The following is a 22,241-nucleotide window of genomic DNA, read 5'->3' as shown; positions in this document are numbered from 1 at the left end:
CTTTGAAACAGGTGGTCTTCATACCTATTGTGTCAGCAAAGCTAGATCTTTAGGATTTTGCCCAGTTGGAAGCCACTCCACTGACCCAGTGATCTCTGCTACGACCTGAAGTAAAAGAGTCAGTCGGGATGACAAGAGACTGTCTATTTTTAAACCTTTGGATGGTTACATAACATCTGCAATATGTCTATGAGTGGAAACACTGTCCCTTAGGCCCTGTCCACTCATGTACGGATACTTTTGAAAAGGGGATTTTTCAACACATTTTGACCATTTAAAAATCTGAGCAAACTGTCTTGATTTTTTTCAAAAATGTGTGAAGAAGCCAATGAGCAACAACAGAATCTTGAAGTTTCATCAGTAAAAAAAAAAATTACAAGAAAGAAAGAAAAAAGTTAAAAACAAAACCAAGAAAAGACCTTCAGAAAAGTGCTTCAAAAAATAGTGATTCTGCAACATAATTTTAACTGTGCAATTCTGATAATTACACATAGAATTTGCAATTTGTGGAACATTTCTACCATGTTGCTGATTACCTTTTTCCGATGTTTTTGAATTCAGAGGTTTAAATACTTGTGAAAGGCATCTGAAAGCAGCACAAGAAAAGTGAAGTTGCCCTAAGTTTTGAAGGGTTGAACAATATGTGCCTTCAAAACCCTCCTTTAGTAAAAGTAAGAAGTAATATCAGTGCATTGTAGTCAAAGTAAATGAACCCGTTTTGCAGTAAAATGCCCCCTGTTACTGCTATAACATTGACTTCATATTTACAGTTAGTGGTGTCAGTTGTGTGTGTATTAGTCTGGAATGTGTTCAGGTGAAAAGGTGCATAAAAGCAAAAGAAAGAGCTAAGAAAACCAAACCAAAACAAAAAGGGGCAGGGAGATGCAGCAGTAGAGTGGAGGTTCAGCCACAGACGAGAGACAGAGAATTACTAGCTGCAAATGGACATAACCTGAGCAGCTCAGGTGTTGCCAGTTTCCCTAACGAGCACCTGCCTGTAAGAGAGCACACAGCTTTGTGTAATGAGAAGGCGCAAGAAACAATAGCAACAACATCGGACTGCTGGTTTGTCTGTTTCGTTAGCGCTTCTTGGTCTAATAACTACTTTGTACTTGGAGCGGAAGGAAAACGCTCTTGTCGTCGAGTGAGTTTCTTGGTCCTTATATCGAGGGGGAATTGACAGTGATGAGATCCCCGGTCATCATTTTGAAAAAGGTAACACAGACTGCAGAAGACACCTAATACCCAAGAGTGTATGAAGTTGGTTTTGTCATTTTTATGGAAGTATTTTTGTAAAATGATGCTCGTGTGGATGATTTTTTTTTTTTAACCTGGGGCCTTAATTAACAAATGGTGTCACATTTTCTCAATAAGGTGCCCTCTGCCCCTCCTTTCTGGTATGGCTTATTCTTAAAATGGTGTCAACATTATGGAACAAATCTAAGTTTCCATATTCCATACACTTCAGAGTTTGTTTAATCAGGATGTTATTTTTAAGTATATTATATACATACTATATGAAGATATGGTGACATAAAGTAGATCACACTCTCCAGAAATCCTAAAGGAAAGATTTTGGTGTTCCATTCCTTTGTTTATGGTCTTTTCTTGCTGCTGCTCTCAGTGTAAATCCCTGAGAGGCTTTTGAGGGATTTCCAGTGTAGTGTTTCCGAGCCATTACAACCCTCTCAACGTCCACTCGTGGTTTTTCCTGTTCATTTGCTTTCATATAATCATAGCTTTTAGCACATTACCCATCAACTTTTAGTGAAATCTTCTTTTCCTGTCACTGTTGTACAAACTGTGTGTTCACTCAAGGACACAGACAGAGAAGAAATAATTTAATTCCAGTTTTTTCTTTTTTTTTTTTTTTACTATTAGTGGGGATGAGATACTGCCACTTTAAAAAACAAAACAAAAAAAACAAAACAATCCTCTCTTCCAGCACCTTTAAAGCTCACTAATTAACACTTTGCATCCTCTTTATTTGATTTGTGCATAAACAGAGGTGTAGAAATGACAATTTTTGTGATTTTAGGGGGAATTCTCTGATGTCACTATTTCTTGGTAGCCAATAGCTGAGAACAGTGACTACACGCACATTCTTCAGTCTTGTCTTGTAACAGTGAGGTTGCCAAATTTGGTGCTATGTTGCCTGTAAAGAGATCCATACCAAAACTGGCTACCCACGTTGTAGCTGGACACACTGTGGAGAGATGCTGTTTGTCACAAAATATTTAACTCCCCCTAACAACACAAACATCTCCGTTAGTGCATGTATTAATTAAATGAGACATATCATATCAACTAGTGAGTCCTCTGGAAGCATAGTTTTAAGATAAGACATAAGATATAACTTTATTCATCCTGAGGGAAATGTGCTGTTGTTGTAATCAGAGATAGCAGTGCAGATACAAAGAATGCAGTAACGACTAACATAGCACAGTAGAAAAGCAATGTATAACAAATACAAAATACAAAATATAGCAAATTAATAACTACATATAAACTGGATAAGAGTAAGGTGCATATATGAAATACAAAACCTGACGGAGCTGCTGGAAGCATAGTTTTGAAATTTAGACAGAGACAGTTTAGCTGTTTACCTACTTTCAGTCTTAATGCTAAACTAAACTGAACAAACATGACTTTGATGAAGATCTTTTTACTCAACTGATGGAAAGAAAGCGAATAAGAACTGTGTCCTTAAGTTACTTTTAATCGTGTTTTTACATATTTATGTTTTGTCTGTTGGGCTATGATGACTGTTGGTGCTTTCAATGTCTACCCTGCTGTTCTCCTGTTAATTGCAAACAAATTTCTGTTGCTGCTGGAAAAATAAATGTGTCACTTCCATTGCACCAGAGCATTTTTCTGAAGAAAGAGAGGATGTTTGGAACAGCACATATAAACTGGGTTTTTGTTGTTCACTGCTGTGCAAAAGTAGCGAAATGGAAAAAGTGGTTGGGGTGTCCTGGTGGATGAGCTGTCTGAGATAGGGTCAGGTGACTGTTTGTGTTTACTGTGGTCTATGTGAATACTCAATTCTGCTCGGCTGCAGGATCTCTATTAATTCCTGATAATGGCAACCTACTTAGTAGTTCCAGTGAAGCTGCCTGTTTACATTCAGCCTGTATTTAAAATGAGTAACCATAGCAACAGGGATTACAATTTATTAAAACACATTGCAAAGCTAACATCTACTTAGATCAGTGAGTGATTCAACATTTATTTAACCTATTTGGAGAACACAAGAACTTAGTTGACTGGGATTTGAGTCAAGAAATATAAACTGGAGGAAAATAAGTGATCCACTCTTAGAGTGGATAACTGATCCGTTGATCCAATCAGACCAGATCAGATTGATGGATGAGAGGAGCAGCTGCTGCAGAGGCGAGGGAAAGCAAACTTTGAGACTTAACACAATGAAAGGTTAACTGTCACTTTCATAGCAACTAGCTCAAAGGGGGCATATCGCCACATACCGTGGTAGAGTCGGACACACTTCTGTCAGTAAATACATTCTCCCTTTGTGCTTGTATACTGGGACAACGACAGTAGTCCCATAAATGGCCTAACTGAGCTATAACCATAGCTTGACTTCCCTGTACTGAACGTGACAGGGGGGAAGAAATGATTTGGAAATGGTGTTGCAACAGCTGAAATCATTGCTAAATTTTCAAAATAATTTCAACCTTAAAAAAATAAACTTTTCTGTTTTTTTTTTTATTTTATTTCGGTGCCTCCCAATATAAACCAAACACTGATTCATTTCACCTCTAGTTAGCGGAGGAAAAAGATGTCAGACATGTTTTTTTAAAAACACACGGTCAGGTCCAGGGAGTCTCCGGGGTCACAGCTCTGTATTCCTCCCCTTTGCTCCGCAGAGTGCAAGTGGAGCTCGTACTCCTCCATATGAGAGCCAGATTGAGAGGGAACGGAGGAGGGTGCTGTTTGGGCTGCGGAGGCCGCAGGGGTTAGGACTGTCTGACAGGCGCTAGTTTGTTTACGTGGCACAATGGATACTATTTCAGGCTGACATCGGAATGGCCACTCGTGTTTACACGGAGGAGGGCTGTGCCTTAATGTGTGCCAGTGTTTTTACAAGTGTAGGTTTAGTGGACAGGGGCAGTTTGTGTTTGTACTTTTCTGTTAGGCTGTCTGTGCTAATTAGGAACTCCTCTGTCAACAGACTCATTTATATGACACTAAAACCCTCCGTTACTTTCCCCCATATAAGAACCCATAAGAATAAAACCCTTTTGTTGACCGTAACACATTCATCATCGCACTGAGCAACTAATTGTGGCAATAATAATGTCAGCACACACATATCACATCACTGTTAATTATACAGTAAGGTGAATATTGATTTACGCAGAAAAATGATAATTGTCTTTTCCAGCTTTATAGCCACGAGGCGCAGCTATCTCAGTATGACGGAGCAGTTAGAGTTCCTCCCATGGGGGTGACGGTGTTGCATCTCTGTGGATGGTCTCCGTTAAATATGAAGGAGGTGATGTTTAAAGCAAAAATTAGTGAGTGAAGCACAAAGTAAGAGAACAGGAAGAGGAGGGATGTGACAGCACTCACTGTGGAACAGATGTGGCCTGTGATGTGATTTGACCCCATCCTGAAGCGAGCACCCACACCGTGTCACTCTCCCAGCCTGGTTTGGGAACTGTTTGTCATTGCTAACGGCTGTATTTTTGCCAGCGCTGCATCAAGGCTAGGGCCCATCAAGCGGCGCTTCTCCCCCACTCTCGCCGCTCTGTCTGCACACAAATGTCATTTGTCACCGCAAACGTTCGTGTCACAGTCAGGGATGAATTGTCTTGTCTCTGTTGTTCTCTCCTCTCCTTGTTAAACACTGTATCAATACTAGTTAGCTTCTGCCTGTGGTTTGACATTGTTAGCGTTGATGTCACTCTCGGCCACTGTGCTTTTTCACAAGTGTCACATCAATACTGGTTAGCTGTAATTTGTTATTGGTGGCCTTTGTCTTGGTAGCAGGTGACAAGGGGGTTATCATTTAAGCTGCTGATTGTGTGGTGGCAGCAGTTTCAGCTGTGTGCAGGGAGTGCCATCCTGAGGCTGAAGATTCAGCCTGGCTGTTTTATAATTAACTTTGTTCACCTATTCATAAGGTACAAATTTGACTTTTTCCCTGCTTTTTTGCTTTTGTAGAGAAGAGTACACAGTGGTTACAGACTGTCAACACTTATCTTACATTTGTACTCCAGCTAGATGAAACATTGACTACGTTTTCACTGCAAATTCTTGTTACTTATCGGCTGACATGCACACTAATATGATGTATCTGCCAATTTAACACCCAGCCTGGTTTATCATCTAGCTCTAAACAATATACCTGCTAAACATGTAAACATTGTCACATTGTTATCATGTCAGCATGCTGACAGTAGCATTCAGCTCAAAATACTACAGTGCCTTAGCACTAGCTATTGACTACTATTTTTTGTCTTGTCGGTAAGTCAGTTGGGTCTGTAAATGAATTTGTTCCCCTGAAGGAGGAATTTATACACTTGATTTACTAAAATATATTTCCAAATTAATAAAGATGCTTTAGGTTTTGGCTGTGGTGTTATTTTTGACATTGCCTTTAATTAGACATGGTGAAGGCATGTAGCTGCCATAAACAAGAGAGAAAGTTGGAGACAGATAAAGAATCTGGGAGTATGATTAAGTCATTTTAGGGATAGAAATAGTGAGGGTTCTGTAGAGACCCAACACTGCTCACATTCAGGTTTGGAAACATTGACAGTGAGTTGAAAGGAAATTTTGGGGCACTATAACAAAATCAGTTAGTGTTGCCACCCGTTCCAGATAATACGGAATACTGAATCAAAACGGGACGCAATTTGTCCCGTATATCTGTACACACTCTACTGTAACTCACAGACTATGTTTTCACATGCTTTGAAAGACGTGAGAATGAGAGAACCAAAAGAGTTTCACGCAACATAGCTGAGAAGTATCAAATCAGAAGTTGCAGGGGAGACTGACACAGAATGACAGGCCTGTCACCCAGCTGCACCGTTGCCATGGTTGCGGCGACTAAGACGCGGGGTGTTTAAAAATGTCAGATTCCAATCATAAAAAGATAAATGCTGTCTGTTATAAGAACAGATTGACAAACAGACCACCGCTGGGTCAGTCCCATCAGAGGAAAAGAGTACAAGGTAAACTAATGTGACTCGACAGGAGCACCGGGAGCGCTCTCTGACTTGCTGGCTATAAGTTATGCGTAGATTCATTTGCACCTGGTTGTTGAACTGCTGAAGTATAGGCTATCGCTGTCACTGTGGAGCTGGCCACACATGCACCGCGAACTGTCCCTTATTTTTCCAGCCAGAGGGTGGCAACCCTACAGGAAGTGCATCTCTAAAGTTTTCTGCATCAACTAGTTTGTGTGATCTCCAAAACTGCAGAAAGATATATATCAGTCATGTGGAACAGTTTCAACTCCATTAAGTCTTCAGGCCGCTGGTCTCAGCTTGTTGATGGACTGTGGTTTGTCTGGTGATGTCAGCAACAGGAACTTTTCTTTCAATACACAATCTACTATGTCCACAGGAAAACAAGATAGATGGCTAATAAGCCCCTCCAATCCAAACCCAGCAAGACAGACATCAGAGATGCCATTTTTCACCATCTCTAGGCCCTCAATTGCAGAGTAATGGAGACGTTTGGGGTCAGAATTCTAGGAAAATTACCCTCGGCAGCAAAGGGACAGAGAAAACACTGCTGGTTTGGCCGGTTTGTGGCGTCATCACCGAAACCTGAAAGGAATTAAGCCTCCATATATGTGTGTGTGTGTTTGTACGGAGGGGGAGTGAGTTAGCATGGAGGCCAAGAGTGGAGTTAATATCAATCAGATGTTGAGCGCTACACTGAGAGCAGCCGGGTGGGTAATAATCACGGTAGGGCGTTAGTGAGTGGGGTTTGACCCTGGCTGACCTGGGACCAGCCTGTATCCCTCCCTCTGGGGCCAACATCAATCCAGCAAAGCTCCTGAGGCTCTGGTGGATAGCGAGCGGGGATTTGGCTTTTATTATCTCACGTGAGTCAACGGAGAGGAGCTGTCGGCTTCACAACAGGGGTAGCGCTCGCCAGGATCATGAAGTATACAAACACGGTCTGTTCAAAAGATGAGTTGATTGTTTAGGGAGCCACCCTATTTTCAGATTGTTAAATTTTGAACCTTTTCCATGGGTTTATAGTGTTTTCATAGACCCCAGACTGATGAAAGGAGAAACACTTGTTTAAGGCCATAATCCTTTAATTTGAGTGAAAACAAAACTTGGGGTTAGACGGTATTTTTCAGAGACGTTATCCATTTGCCCCCACCATCTTTGTTTGACTACATCTTTATTTTTGTCTGGGATGGAGAGGGCTGGATGGGAGTGAGTGATGTAACACAACATAGAAAGTAAAGAGCAGTAGATACACCTGAATTTGTGGAGTTTTATTCAGCATTTTTGAACCGAACAGCTTACTCCCTGAGAGGAGCTGCCTAACATGGAGCTGAAAACTACATACCTTTAAGGGCGTTGTTGTTTTTGCGTTTACCCCGCAAATAGGGAGGCTGTTACATAACCAGACCTTTGCCTATTTTGATATGACGTGTCAAAATCACATTGTATATTCCCCCCGTCACATGCTCAGTAAAGCTCTGACTTCAAAGTCAGTGTCTTGTTTTCTTCCATTTTTTTCGTTACAAGCTTTTGTTTGTTTTTCGTATCTGTTGTTTTCACGGCAAGCGTAATTTTAAGTATGGCAGATGCCAATGCTGGGATGACCCATGTTTTTGAACAGCTGATGTACACATGTGTCATTTAAGGTTACTTTTGTGTTGAGAGAGTACCTTCTCTTAAGTAGAAGCTAAAGAAAAGGCCCTAAAATTGGCATAAGAAATCATTCCTAGTTTTTGTTGTGTAAACACAATAAAAAAAAGGAGAGTTTATAGAACTATGGTCCTCTGGTCTGAAAACACTTATTGTCTTGAAATAAACCCTTTTTGGACAAGTTTCAGGGTAATTCTACTCACTGCAGCTTTAATAGGTGCCTAAAATCTACAGTTAAATATATAGAGATTTGTGAGATAATTTAGTTGTGGTGTGTTTAGCCTGCCTGCCCCTGGGGCTTCCAGTTTGAAATATGTTGGAAGGAGAACCTCCTGGTTTGCTTATTTATACTGCAGTTTCCATATACATCTTCAGATATTTAAAGGAACTGTATGCAGCACTCAGAGCAAATCTAGGATCTGGGGTGTCTGAGTCTGGGGCGGGATAATCTGTACACAGTTCTCAACATGAAGGTGGCTGAACTGATGGCTAGCAGCACATAGTGTTAACTCAATAAACAGATATAACAATGGCAACAGAGAATGGTTACTACGCTTCTTCCAAATTGCTGTCTTAATATCAGTGCAAAGCAGTGGCAATGAGCTAGCCAGTAAAATCGACTCACAGGGGCTCACTATAGACTAACATGCAAAGAGAACGGACCGTCTACGACAACAACCCACAGAGGACCGCGACTCACAACGCACACAACGGGAGTGTGACCTCATTCTCTGTTCAGGACACTACATATCAGCTACATCTTTACATAGCAAATAGTGGTTTTCTGTGTAATGTTCTGAATGTCGTAGAGTTTCTTTATGCATATGTTACTATTTCTTTTATGTGAAAATGCCTAAACAGAGAAAACTTTCTAGGGCTGTATCCGACTCAGAATTATACCCATTAAATTACATTTGGCTGTTCAATACGAATATTTGATGACTCATTTTGTTTATCTATCTAAACAGGGTTCAGTGTGACCTTCAGTGTGACAGCAGCCTTCACGTAATGTAGTAATCAAGCCAACGGCACTAACAACAGATTACAAATGCACAACAACATATTTTGCCGACACTAGATGTCAAACAAAAGCCAGAGACTGTATCTTATTAAGTTGCTGTGAGCTGTAAATTCACCACTCATTCACCTCAGAGTGCGGTCTTTCTGTCCCTTTGTGCCGTCTGTCTGTGTGTCCGCAACTGCAAAGATTAGTGTTAAAGTCAAGAGTGCTTACTCCACAGCAAAAATATCTCAAATTGTCCCCTGAAGTACACTAGCACAGAAAGAAATTAACTTGAAGTAATCTCAGACGACTGCAGGTCTACGACTGATGTTTCGAACCTGCGACTTCCAATGGGCAGTCCTAAAAATTTCCACTCATATAACAAAGTTAATGCAAAGATTTTCTTATAACGAGTTCTTAAAACAAGATTAGCTGCAGTCAAACAAGTGAAGTACTTTATTATTTGTGCAAAAGTTAAGCAAAACATGATTCTAAGACCAAATTCAAGCCTATAGTAAATGACGATGGGCATTTCCGTTAGTCCTGTAAAGGACGTTGTGTCTTGTTCTCAGTAACCTGCCCCAGTGCTGTTCCAGTTCCTTCATATTTTTATGAACTTTATTCTTGCTATGTGCTGCAGTGCTAATGCCTGGTCACCTCCAGGACAAGATGACACCCTGACAATAAGGTGTAATTTTGGCCTCAAACCAAGCTTCATATATGCCAAGGTGGCTCTGCTGGATTCCATATCTTGGTCACCACCTCCTCTGTCCCTGTCTTCTCTGATGCATGGAGTTTAATTTCCTGGTTCGGTCCTGAGATGTTTTTGAAGAAGGGGGGTTGGGGAGTTAGGAATGACTTTAAAAAGTGGCTGACGCCCATCTCAGACATTCCAGGAGGTCCAGATAGAGGGATGGAAGAAATGGGGGAAGATATGAAGAGATGGAGGAAAGGGGATCGTGGGGAGGGTGGAATTGGGTTCTTGCAGTACAGAAACATTTGTCAGTTATGTGCCCTCAGATGCATTTTATACTCCTTAGCATGAAAAAAACAGTGGCTTAAAAAAACAGGCCGTTACGTATTGTCCCCAAATCAGTATGCCCAGACGTTTTTTCTCTGCCGCTTCTTTTTTGTGTTCATTAGATGTGATAAAGGTGTGCTTTACCATACTGTTGCTTCTGCATGCTGTCCAACTGAATAATCTCTCTCTCCTTCTCTTCTTCCTTCCTTCTCTTCGTCTGCAGTATGGATGTACGGCTTTACAGACAGCCCGAGGAAAGAGGCCTCAGGTAGACTTGTGTGTCTATGTCAACATGTTGATTATGCATGCGCTACTGTGAGAGCGACACGCCAGCCGCATCCCTTTTGGTTTTTCAGTTTATTTCTTTTCACACTTCAGCTTTCTCTCGACATCTGCTTTGCATGCGCTGTCACCGGCTTCTCCTTCCACCCATCTGCTCAGAGTCAGCCTCTCTTTTCTCTGCAGTCTATCCATCCATCTCTGCAGATGTGGTTGGCCAAAAACAGCTTGGCACGGTGCCAGAGGGCCTTAACATGGACCCTAGGTCTGCATGTGGCGAAGCGCCTTAGACTGAAATGAGGTGTCAAGTTTGGTTCTGTACATTTGTCTGCAATATGGCTGTAGATCACCACCTGTGACCTCATTCAACTTTGAGCATATAGGAATGATCAGTGTAGAGGGAACAAGTGGAATTAGTTGTTGCTATTGCAGATAAACATCCGAGTAAAAAAGGGTGGGGCTGGTGTGATAGTTTTTAAACCTGGCTGATATTATGCCAAACACTGGACCAGACCAGTATACCGAATTCACGAAACAGCAAACAACCGTGTGTTGTATTGCAATGTGTAACATCTAAGCTCTCTATCCACATCAAATCCTTTAAATTTGCACTTCCATTACATCATGTAAACAAACCACAAAGCTATCAGTTGTGTTTGAGATTAACACTTAAAGATCTGTCAGTAGCTCACTTGCCATCTTTCTGTGTTTGCAACATTACTTTTTAAAATAGAAAACACATTTTTGTAAATTTTTTTTTTTACTGGAAATTACATACAATATAGGCAACAGTAAGTAACCTCGCTTGTTATTAGTTTACCAAAAACTTTTTGCGTTTTGGCAATCTCCCTCCATCCATCTGGCACGTTATTTTGGGGTTTTTTTGTGGAAAAAGTAAGTATTGTTTATATAATGCGCTGTACTGAAATCGAATCTCTGAAATCTTCATGTTGCTGGTCTCAGCAGTGTGTTTAAACACAATCTGTCAGACACTTGTGGCTCTGTTAGTCCGTTTCCAAACATAATATTATATTATTCACGTTGTTTATCAGCACAGGTTATTGTAGACTGCGAAACGTTTCATAAAGACAAATGCTGTGTCCTGCAGATACAAACAGGCATTTTTACATAAGTACAATCACAGCATTGCCCATCTGGTGAACATTTAGCCAACGTTCTTTGAGACGTTTAACTGTAATTGAGGCATTGATGGTAAAAGACGCAGATATGTTGTTTCCCTCCATCAGTGTGTCAGTATGAGTTTGGAACGACAAAGACAAATCACCTTTGAGCAAATCAAAAAAATGACCGTATTTCAAAGTTGCAGAACTTGGAGAAAACCACTCCCCCTAATTTAATCAAGAAATCCTGTGCAATAAAAGATTTGGAATATTGAAGGCAGAATGTAACAGGTCTTAAGGATTCATTTCTCAACAAGGCGTGGTTGCCATTACAACAGTAAAAAACGTTTGAATAGCTGGATCTGTGCTGCTTTATTACCTCAGGCTGACTTTGATTGCTCCCTCCACATTGCATTTTCTGCAATATGTTTCTTTTCTTTATTTCTCCTCGTGGGAGAACGCTGAAGAAAGACAGGGATGAATGCCCAGCCTCACCCAGTGGGGAAGTGAGGTTATGAGTGTTCCCTGGTGTTCCCTGCCTGTTTATTTGAGTAACAACATGTAGAGATGCTTAATTGTGTTTTAAGCACTGTGCAAAAGCATCATCCCACTTTTTATTCTTCCAGGCTGCTTTAATACATAAGTGCAATGCAACCTGTTTCATTCTCATAAATATATTACAAGGCCACTGTAAAGATACGATGTAGGATTTAGATGTACATTCCTTATTGTGAGCTTCACAAGACAAACTAGGTTCTTTGCAAGGGAGATCTTCTCTTTGGTCTTAAAGGACAGTGGCATCTAATGTAAAGGATTTGCACTGCTTTACACTTACAAATACAATCAACGTTCAAGGTCCAATCCCATTTACAAAAGGACAAAGAGGCTGACAGCAGAGAATTCACCGTCTCAGATGCAGTCGTAAGTGGGGAGATGGAGAGATTTGCTGACAAAGTAGGAGACTTACTTTTCCTCTGAGCAGCAGTAATTAGCCGGCGCTCGTGTTTTTGCTCATCAGAGACTCCATGTGATTTCTGCTTTGTGTCATTGCTGGTGCTGACATGCCTTTTCCCTTTATGTATGATGTGGATACTGATGCAGTCAGAGTTAAAGCTGGTCGATGGATGTGTAAACACATTCTTGTTTGACGCCGAAGACTGGGGGTTCACATCTTGGCTCAGATCAAGGATAAGTGCTGTTTTTTAGGTGCTTTTCAATATTATTTGCTTATGTTGCAGAAGAAGTTTTGGTGCTGTACATTTCTGCAAACAACAAATATTTTACATTTAGTGAGCATGTTGAAAGTTTCTTAACAACAGTGTGGTTAAGGTGGTTAGGTATAGGCACAAAAACAACTTGGTTTTGGTTTGGAAACGATCGTGTTTTGACTTGGTTTTGGGAGCACAGTCCTAGCTGGAAATGCAATGATGTCTTGGTAAAAAAGCAACTGCTTTTCGTGCCACTGTTCCCTCTGGAAATGCAGCAACAGGTTGCTAACACCCACGTTTTGTGCCTAAAATTTCCTTGGAAACAGCAGTGACTCACCACCAGTTTTGTTGTTTGTTGGTTTCAACAATGGTCTGCAGCTGGACGGACATCTCACCTGGGTGACACTCCATTCGCCTTCCCCTCCATCTCCCAATGACAAAGTCAGCTCTATGCAGTGGTACTTCAGCAACGTTGAAATTATACATATGAAACGTGAAACTGCAACAAATTAGTGGTTTGCAGAAATGTTTAAATGCCAACATTTTCTCATGGTGACTGGGCTGCTTTCTGAGTTGGAAGTCCTGCGGGAAACTCCAGGGGTCTTGCGGTCTGGAGCCTTGCTGTTGTTCACCAATAAATAGTTACAGCACTTTCTGTTTGTGATTAAACAAATATGATTCCACAGGTTAATTACTGAGCTTTAGAGGTGCTTGTAGGCATATTTATTGACTTTTTTAAAAGGGCCAGTTTTCCCTTGCTTCCAGTCTTAATGCTTATCTAGGCTAATGACATCATATCGATCCTACTCACTTTCTTAATAAAAGAATACAAATAAGTTTGTTTCCCAAAATGTTAAACTATTCATATAAAAAGTAAACATAACTCTAACTTCATTTTTGAGTCAATAAATTACATGTATAGTCACATTTCTCACAGATCAGTGATCAGCATGTTCCTATTTATAATCTTCTTTTCAGCCGGTTTCCTTTTAGCAGAGAAAATACAGTAATTAGTTGTTAAGACCACCCAAAAATCAGTGAAAACCTCCATGACAAACATAAAGGAACTCTTCATCTCTGATCTACGAAGCAACATCACATTTAAGCTGAAGTCACTGTCAGCAAGGAATACACTTTTGGTCGTTTGAGTAATACATGCAAAGAAAGTGCCAGCATGGGAGGAAAGTTTCCTTTGTAAAACCTCAGGGAGCCATATTTATATATTCATTTTTTTATACAAATTTTCTCTGAACTTTATTAAAGAAAGTTGCCGGGAACTTGATGTATCTGATGTTGAAAGTTTCAGTTTTGATTAAATATTTGCTAAAGGCATTTAAACAAAGTTTCATGTTGGAGTTTGTTATATTCCAAATTTTAAATTGCGACAGAAATATTTTCATTTTTACTGTAAATGCAGATGGGTTCCAAATATCAGTTATTGGACTCATTAGGTACTTATAGACGTTATCGGTATCAGCCCTGAAAAATCAATGTTGGTCAACCTCCAGTAACTATGGATCTATGAATTCCAGGTGCATATCAAATGTTATATATAGGCATTAAAACTGATCAAAAGTTTAAAAATGTGTTCCATGTTAACACTGTTGATGATGTCCCTAACCTTAACCATGCTGCAAATTACATATACTAATGCTATAAGAATATAAATGAATTAATATATTCTTTTACTTTAGTGTCCCATCCCCCATGGGATTATATGACACCTTTACAATGACATGAAGATAGCTTCCAGGATTGCTGGCCAAGTATTTTGTATAATATTTTGTTTCTTGAAATGACAGTTAGCTATGAAACAGTCCCAACAGACTAAGACTGAAACTGAAACGCCTTGACTGTCATTAAACCCGTGAATAACGTTTTGGTACAAGTACAGTACATTTATCCCTGACACCGTGTTACTCTGTCCCCGGCGCAGCAGTAAATTCAAGACCTGTCTGGGTTCATTTCAAAGTAATGACCCACTCACTGCACATCATCGCTTTTTAAACTTGCTTTTTCGTCATCTTTTTTGTTTGGCCACACAACATCCATTTATTTGTTCTAACTGTACAAGTGTTCTGTTCCTGATCACATCACTAACACAGACATACTGAGACAAAACACAACAGGATGTGAAGCGTAATCTGCATGGGTCATCTCTCCCTGGCCAAACAAGCCAGTAAGAGTTTCTGCGACTCATGTTCAGATCCACCACATGAAGTCAGTAGATGAAAAACCGCTGGCACTGAAAAGGTTAAACATCAGGGAGAAGGGGAGAGAGAAAACAGAGCAGCCTAACCCCAACTGAAATGCTTTCTTCTTTTGTTTCACATAAACATGGACCCAGCCTCCTTCCCTGTTTCTCTCTCTCTCTAGTCCACTCATATGTTTCTATTTAAGGCCAGCAGTGCCGACTGCCATGATTGGTGTGTTCACCCCCCCTCCCGACTTGCCGTCCAACGGCTGGCTCCCAAAAGCAGTGGAGGGGAGGCCTTTCCTCTCAACCGCACTGTTGATTTTCCACAGGGAAACTTCTCCATTCTTCCACTCATTCGCTCCCCGGTCTTCCCCTGTACACATTCAAAACTCTTCTACTTCTTCCTTTAACTTCTCTGTTTCTTTCTTTTTGGATCTTAAAGTTTGGTTCGGGTCATGGATCCACTTTAGGTGCGAGATGCAGCCCCTGCAAACATTTCCATCCCTCCTTTTGTTTTGATTCCTTTCGATGCTCCTCAGTCCTTCGCTGGGGGACGGGGGTCAACTCAGCTATATGGCCAGACGTTTGGAACTATGCAGCCAAGTCGTGAGCTCATGTTCTGATTGGTTAGGGAGGGGGAACGGCGGTAGGGAGCGGGGGTTGGCCGATGGCGGCGTACCGGGTGCACAGCGGCAGCAGCAGTGTAGTTGGTTGCAGGGGGCGATCGAGGGGTGCCACGGCGGGCAGGTGGCTGACAGCCTGTTTCTTTCCCTCAGGGATTGACAGCTCGGAGCCCATGGTGCTGGAGCAGTACGTGGCCGTGGCCAACTACGAGAGGCAGGAGAACTCGGAGATCAGCCTCAAGGCTGGCGAGACGGTGGACGTGATTGAGAAGAGTGAAAGCGGTGAGTGGATTCCTGTTTTTGTTTATATGCCAAGCATGTTGACCTGATTCACACACACATCTGATCCACACATGACTTTTATCGTATGTTGGGTAAATAAGTTTTTAAAAAATGACTTGCTGTTAGACAGCTGCCTGACATTTGGTTTGTTTCTTCCTGTTTGTATCTTCCCCCGTTTGAGTACACATTAGTAGCATAAACATATTCGTCACATACACAGAGCGGCATGCTCACTCAGCACCTCTGTCTCTCTCTTTTCTAACCCCTTTGTCCACAAGAGTCCCACACTCCAGCCTCCCTCCCGCTGCTCTGCTGTCTCCCCTCTTCTCCCAATCTCCTGGCCTCCTAGCTGGGGCTTGGCACCACCTGGAGGTGCAGTTTGGCTGGCAGGAGTCAGTGGCTGCAGGCCAGTCTGTTGCCTTTTGCAACAAGAATGTCAAATAAATTCAGAAGTCATGTTTCAGCTCTCTGAAAGTGAGAGTTGAGATGTTTGATTGGTTGAACTGGAAGCAAAAAGTGTATGTTAACATCCAGCATGTTTACTGTGAACTGCAGTGACAATATTTGACTCACAATGTGGATCAACTGGACACTGATAGTATTTACAAGAGATTCAGCACTCCACTTTTCACCTTGCCTCCCCCCTACTGTGAAAATTCTGTTCAGAAATCCCAGAGCTGGATTTGATTTTTCCGTGCAAGCAGCCACTGACAGCCAGCAGCTTGCACAACTCAAGAGAGCTCAGCACAAACACACCGCGTCCCCGTGGTTCCTTCGCTCTTATCTATATACTTAAAACATGTGTGAATTTATTTCCTTTGAGATATCTTGGCCTGAACATCTTTGAGTGATTATGTGCTCTAATGAGTCAGTCTCGAACCAGCTTGTCGTGTCGTCCTTTATGATTCACATAGCAGTTGGTACGTTTCCAATTTGTCCTCTGTCAGCAGAAATGAGATAATTGTTAAATTAAGTTTTGACAGAGTGAAGAAGTTGCATGGGAAGTTATATCTTTTCTGATGTGGCTTTTGGTTGACGTCTTCTCAAAACTGACGTCAAGAACGAGGATGTCTTAATATCCAGCTCTCCTTTTAGCGTTGTTTGTGAGGTTTCGAAATGTCAAGTGTTCCTGTTAGCTCTTGACTCGAGGGGACATTCATTTCTCTCATGCAACTTTTATCACCAGAAACTCTTTGGACTGAGGTACATGCATCATTGAATGTTTTGTATAGTGAATGTTCATAATTGTGACATAGCCACACAGTCATTTTCTTTCTGTGATGCCATTTCTAAATATCTGCCCTGACAGCATCTGCTCACCAGACCCATCTGAAAGCTCCATTTCGAATGTTAACATTTAACATTAATCAGTGCACTTACGGCAACATGAGCAACTCCTGAACTCAGAGGAACTTTTGCCCAAGAGGTGGATATGTGTGCTGTCGTCATTTAGTGGGCCAAAGAAGTGGAGCAACAGCCATGATGATGATGATGATGATGATGATGATGATGACATCACTCGGAGGCTATGCCAAGACAAACACATCTGAGAGCTAGTATAATATCCCTCAGCCCCCTTCCCGCTTCCATGGTTTTACTGCAGCCTCCTGTTCTGTGCGTGCTTAGTATTTCCTTTGACGTTGTCACTGTAGAGACACTGACAGTCCGGCTGTTAATTAGAGCTTATTTTCTTAAACATCCCCGTCAGTCCTTGCCAACGTAGAACTGTGATGTCTTTTAATTCTCTCCAAGCAAGACTGAAATCCATATTTCGCCTCCTTTTTTCTTCAAATGCTGTTTATTCCCTCCACATATTGAGCACAAATGGTATCATGCATTAATATGCTGTTCCTCATTCCAACACAGAATATTTTTATCAGTTGTATGTGTATGCAGGCTTGACGTGATATATTTATGGGTTCAATTCCAGAGTAGGATGTTATTGTTTTGCTGCTGTGAGAAGTTATTGACCTTGGAAGTTAAGATCCAGCTGTGTCACTGCACAATGTCAAGAAGACCCATTGTCACGGTGAAAACTGATACAATTATAAGCTGTGTGTGAGACCGGTGTGTGTGTGTATGTGTGAGACCGGTGTGTGTGTGTGTGTGTGTGTGTGTGTGTGTGTGTGTGTGTGTGTGTGTGTGATTTTGTTTCTACATCTCCTTGCAGAACTTACATCTTACTTGAACTCGCAATTTAGGAATGGCTATCTAGTAAAGTGTGATTTATGAAGCACCCAGTGGGTGGGGGTTGGACAGGCCAGAATCATCCCCTGTGAGAAGAGTAGAGGCCTCGTCTGGGCCACTGTCTCGGTTTTCTCCCTCTTGTTCCTCCTCGGACATGGGAACTATGGAGCATCTGGAGAGAGGAATGTCCCAGCTGGAGAAAATAAATCTGCATATGTGGCTAGTTAAACGATATGTTGGACTAACGAGAGACAAGAGGCCACAGACCTGTGTCCGATAAACTTGATGAGAATTCTGAGAAGCCTCTTGGAAGGAGTCGTAGGTAGTAATACTAGAAGGTTAAGATGAAGGTTTTTGAAGAAGTGTTTATTTTTCTGTTCTGTGATCAGCAATTTACCTTATGAAAACCAGGTTGTCCTGTTATGTTGAATCTTATGCATAATGCAGAGCAGGCAGATAAAAACATGAGTCTACTGCCATGCTAATAGCTCTGTGAGGCTCTATACAAGCACAGCATGGTGATATTAGCTAAATGCTAACATCAACAAGCTATCCCAATCAGCAGAAGAAATGTTAGCATTTCTGCAAACAGTCGATGTGTTACATTTGGAAATTATTTTGGAGATGTGGTGAGGATGTGGTTAGGTTGAGACACAGAAACCATTTGGTTATAGTAAGATAGTAAGGAAAAGATCAGTTTTTGTTTAAAACACCCATATTTGGTTGAACAAAAGCTGCTGGAAATGCTAGGATGGCTTAATACTTTTAGGTTTGGTTAAAAAAAATGGTTCAGGGGCTCAAACTCAGCTGAGAAATGCTGTGATGTCTCAGTAAAAAACACCCAGCCTCTGTGCTACAAACAATGCTGGGAAACTCAGCAGTATGTTAGTTAAAAAAACACTTAGGTTCGGTACCACAAATGCTGCTTGGAAACGCCATGATTTACTGCTAAAAACAGCCAGGTCTGGTACCACTAACACCGCTGGACATGCGTTGAAGGGTTGCCAGAAGAAAACTGCTGGTGTTGTTTATTTGTTTCAAACAGGGGATTGCAGCTTGGCATGCATCTCATCTACATGACACACCATCCATGCCAAAGGATCAACGTCATTCAGATTTATCTTTACTCTGATAGGACTGCCCCTTGAAAGTTGGACATTTGAGTCCCATTGTCGACTGAGATTGCTCCAAGTTGGGCAGTTGTTTTGGGTTTTTTGTTTTGTTTTACTAGTGTGCTGTGCAGTGTACTTCTGGGGACTTTCTGGTCTCCAGATTTTGCTGTGGAGTGAGAGCTCTTGACCTTCATGCTGCTCTTTCTTCAGCTGCGCCTGTTGCAATACAGAGGAGATACTTGGCACAGTGGGAGACAGTGGCTGCTCTTTTGCTTAGAAGTGGTGAGATAACATCTCACAGCAAGTTAATACAGTGCAATCTCTGGCTTTTATTTAATATCTAGTGATGGCAAAAAAGCCCTATGCTCTCTTGATATGCATCAAATTTCTAGGCAAATCGTCCAGAACTTGTTGAGACATTCTACTTAAAACCACATGTCAACCTTGGTGGTTTAAGAGGAAAGGTCATTAGATCACCAAAGTCATTAGGATACCTCCTGATGAAAAAAGTTTTATCTTATCTAAGGATTTATCCTCTGGGGACCATAGATACCTGTATCAAAACCCTGCCACCCTTAGGAACACTGTCCACACGCTATCCTTAAACCAATGACTGCCTGTCAGTTGGCGGTCTTGATAAGTCTACAGGCTGATCGCATTTTGGTTGAATTGGATCTATTTGGATAGACCAGACTACCCTCAGATCCTTTTCAGATCAGGTCTCATAAGCCTTGTTTCCACCAAATAGTCGGTTCAGTTCAGTTCAGTTTAGTTCATTGCACATAATAATGGTTATTTTTGGATTTCTGTTGTCAGAAGTTGTGGTTAGTTCCAATCCAACCACTCAATTGCATCCTGTTTTCTCTTTTCCCGTCTGTTGAGGCACCTAGCACACTGATCCCATACTTAAAGGTGGAGCTAGAAACACTGAAGTCCGTTGACTGGTCATTAGAGCAGCATCATAGCATTTCCCAAACTTTCTTGATTTTGGTTGTTTTTTTTAATTTCTGCAGTAATTCTACCGACTGCCTGCAGCCTTTTCTCACACATATCTTGTCTCTAACTTGTAGTGAACAGCCACATAACTAATAGAAAGAACACAAAATATATATGTCTTCCATTGTTGCCATTACACAGCTATCATCTGCCCATAGTTAAGAGTACTGTATGCAATGGAAATGCAACATATCTAAGATTTAGGTGAATGTCCAAACAGGTTACATATGGGTTATAAGGGCACTATACTGCAGATGTTTGGTGATCGGGGACCTTTTTTTTGCACGTAATCTCTCCCTTTCTACCTTAATTTTCTTTTATCTCTCTACTGTCCACTAGCTAATAGACACAAACAAATTCTTGATGTTATGTAAAAGGTTTGGCCTCATGAGCAGTAACCCTACAGATAATTCTTTTCTTCACTTTCTGATATCATCACAAAGAATAAATTGTTAATTTAAGCAACCAGCCTTCCACTCTGTCCACAGTGACAGAGGAGGGAATATATGTGGGGAAAAATACTCTTTTTTTCCTTGTTTCATCAGCCGAGACTAATGGATCTGCCAGGAGGACTTTGACGCTAAACTGCAAACAGGATCCTTTGGGTTACTGTACCGCCCAAACCACAACACCAGCCGGAGAAGCCATTTGCCCAAATATCTTGGCCCTCCTTGCTGCCAAGTTTCAGGGGCATTTTGTCACAGTTGATTTAAAGAGATTAGGCAGATTGGCTTACCTCTCTCTGGACCTCACCCTGCACCTCACAGAGAGTCTGACCTCCTGTTGTGTTGTCGGACAATACTAATCCTCTGTTTTGGAAAATGATAACAGTTTTGTTTCTGTGGACTTCAGTCAGAAATGTCTGTGTTCTACATGGAAACATAAAAGGCATCTCCCGTTATGTGGCAGTTACTTGTCAGCAGGCACAGTGCTGTTTGAGAAAGAATCAATGCCAAGCATTTTGGCAACATTTTCCCACCACACCTTCCTCAGAGCCCAGGAGATCTGGTGAGGCTGGCAGCACTCAGTCTAACCCATTACGCCTTTCCAACGGTTTGTCCTCGGTGCTTCAATTGGTCTGGCTCAACACTGTTCTCTGTGTGGATCAGTTTCATAAGGAAACCGCCTGGAGCTAAAATTTAATATGAGAACATCACATTGCATTTGGTCATTTGCACTACAAGTTAGGTTTGGGTAAACCTTACCTTTAGGCAACAAAATAATTACAGCATTTGTAGTGGCTTGGAAATGAAGAAATCCCTCTGAATTAAAGGATTGATGAGTTCAATTTTTCTATATTATTACCAATATGTTGGACAACCTGTCCCTTAAGGCTTCACTGTTTTTATCAGCAGTAGTTTCCAGAAGAAGTTGTTTCTGCAAACAACGGATATATAAACTTTTCTAAAGTGACGTAGTATATGAGCTGACTTTGTCATCGGGAGGGTTGAGGGGATAGTGGATGTTGTAGGGGAGCTGCAGTCCACTTTGGACCACTGTTACAAACAAACAAACAACAAAAGCGACCCTTAACTGTGTTTCTGCAAGGGTCAGTGCAACAAAAAAGTGGTTGTCCTCTACTAAGACACTGATGTGTTTTTATCCAGGTGCCAGCAAAAATGACTATATTAAGCCAAAACATGATCTGTTCCTAAACACAAGCAAGAGTTTTTTGTGCATTAACCTAACCACACATTAACCACAGCATTGTTGAGAAACAAAAAGTTTCAACATATCTGAAATAAATAAATGTTTACAGATACAAATGTTATGTATCCATAGTTTGCAGAGATGTACAATGTGAACATTTCCTTTGACAGTTGGGTTCATAATAGGGGTCCAGGTAAATCATCAGTGTTCAAGATGAGCAACTGTGTTACAAAATACCTGGTGTTTTGGCAAAAATGTCAAATGTCCAAGCCATTGTGCATTAAAAAGTAAAAATACATGTTAAGTCAACTACGTCTCCCATTAGATGCAGCTTCCTCTACCACTACATGTTCTACCTACTAATCCATTAATAAACTTATTGTCCAAATTGAGAATACAACCGATACAATAAATATATCCAATAATGTTGACTAAAGATATGAAATCAACATCATTGGTATGTATTCAGACACTATTAACTTAAAAATTATATATAATATTCAGCGGATTGTCAAAGACCATAAAAATGACTGAAATGCCGAAATGTGTAATGATGCATCATTTCCATTTTAAAGTCTTCTCTCAAGGGAGCTTTAAAAGGTTTTGCCTAAAAGCTATCTTGACATACCATTCGCCTTAGGCTGTCAGATGTAGCCTATGTGTTTAATCAAGGTGTACTGAGAGCCATCTTAAA

The 22,241-nt window shown here is 41.1% G+C and overlaps 1 protein-coding gene across 9 annotated transcripts in view; it reads left to right on the top strand.

Annotated features, from left to right (window-relative positions):
* sh3pxd2aa (SH3 and PX domains 2Aa) overlaps positions 1-22,241 on the top strand; it is a 133,321-nt gene that overhangs the window by 71,726 nt on the left and 39,354 nt on the right. For 4 of the 9 annotated variants that reach the window (XM_088075996.1, XM_088075997.1, XM_042484765.2 and 1 more), the window contains 2 exons: positions 10,116-10,160; positions 15,474-15,602. In XM_088075996.1, coding sequence (XP_087932122.1) covers positions 10,116-10,160; positions 15,474-15,602 — 174 coding nt within the window. Of the gene's footprint in view, positions 1-10,115; positions 10,161-14,551; positions 15,168-15,473; positions 15,603-22,241 lie in introns of those variants that run through there. The other 5 variants (XM_088075999.1, XM_088075998.1, XM_042484768.2 and 2 more) reach the window with 2 other exon arrangements.

Source organism: Plectropomus leopardus, chromosome 3 (assembly GCF_026936395.1).
Source record: "Plectropomus leopardus strain MGB_pleo_1.0 chromosome 3, ASM2693639v1, whole genome shotgun sequence".
In the NCBI taxonomy this organism is placed as follows: Eukaryota; Metazoa; Chordata; class Actinopteri; order Perciformes; family Serranidae; genus Plectropomus; species Plectropomus leopardus.
This window is presented reverse-complemented; position numbering and strand designations above follow the sequence as displayed.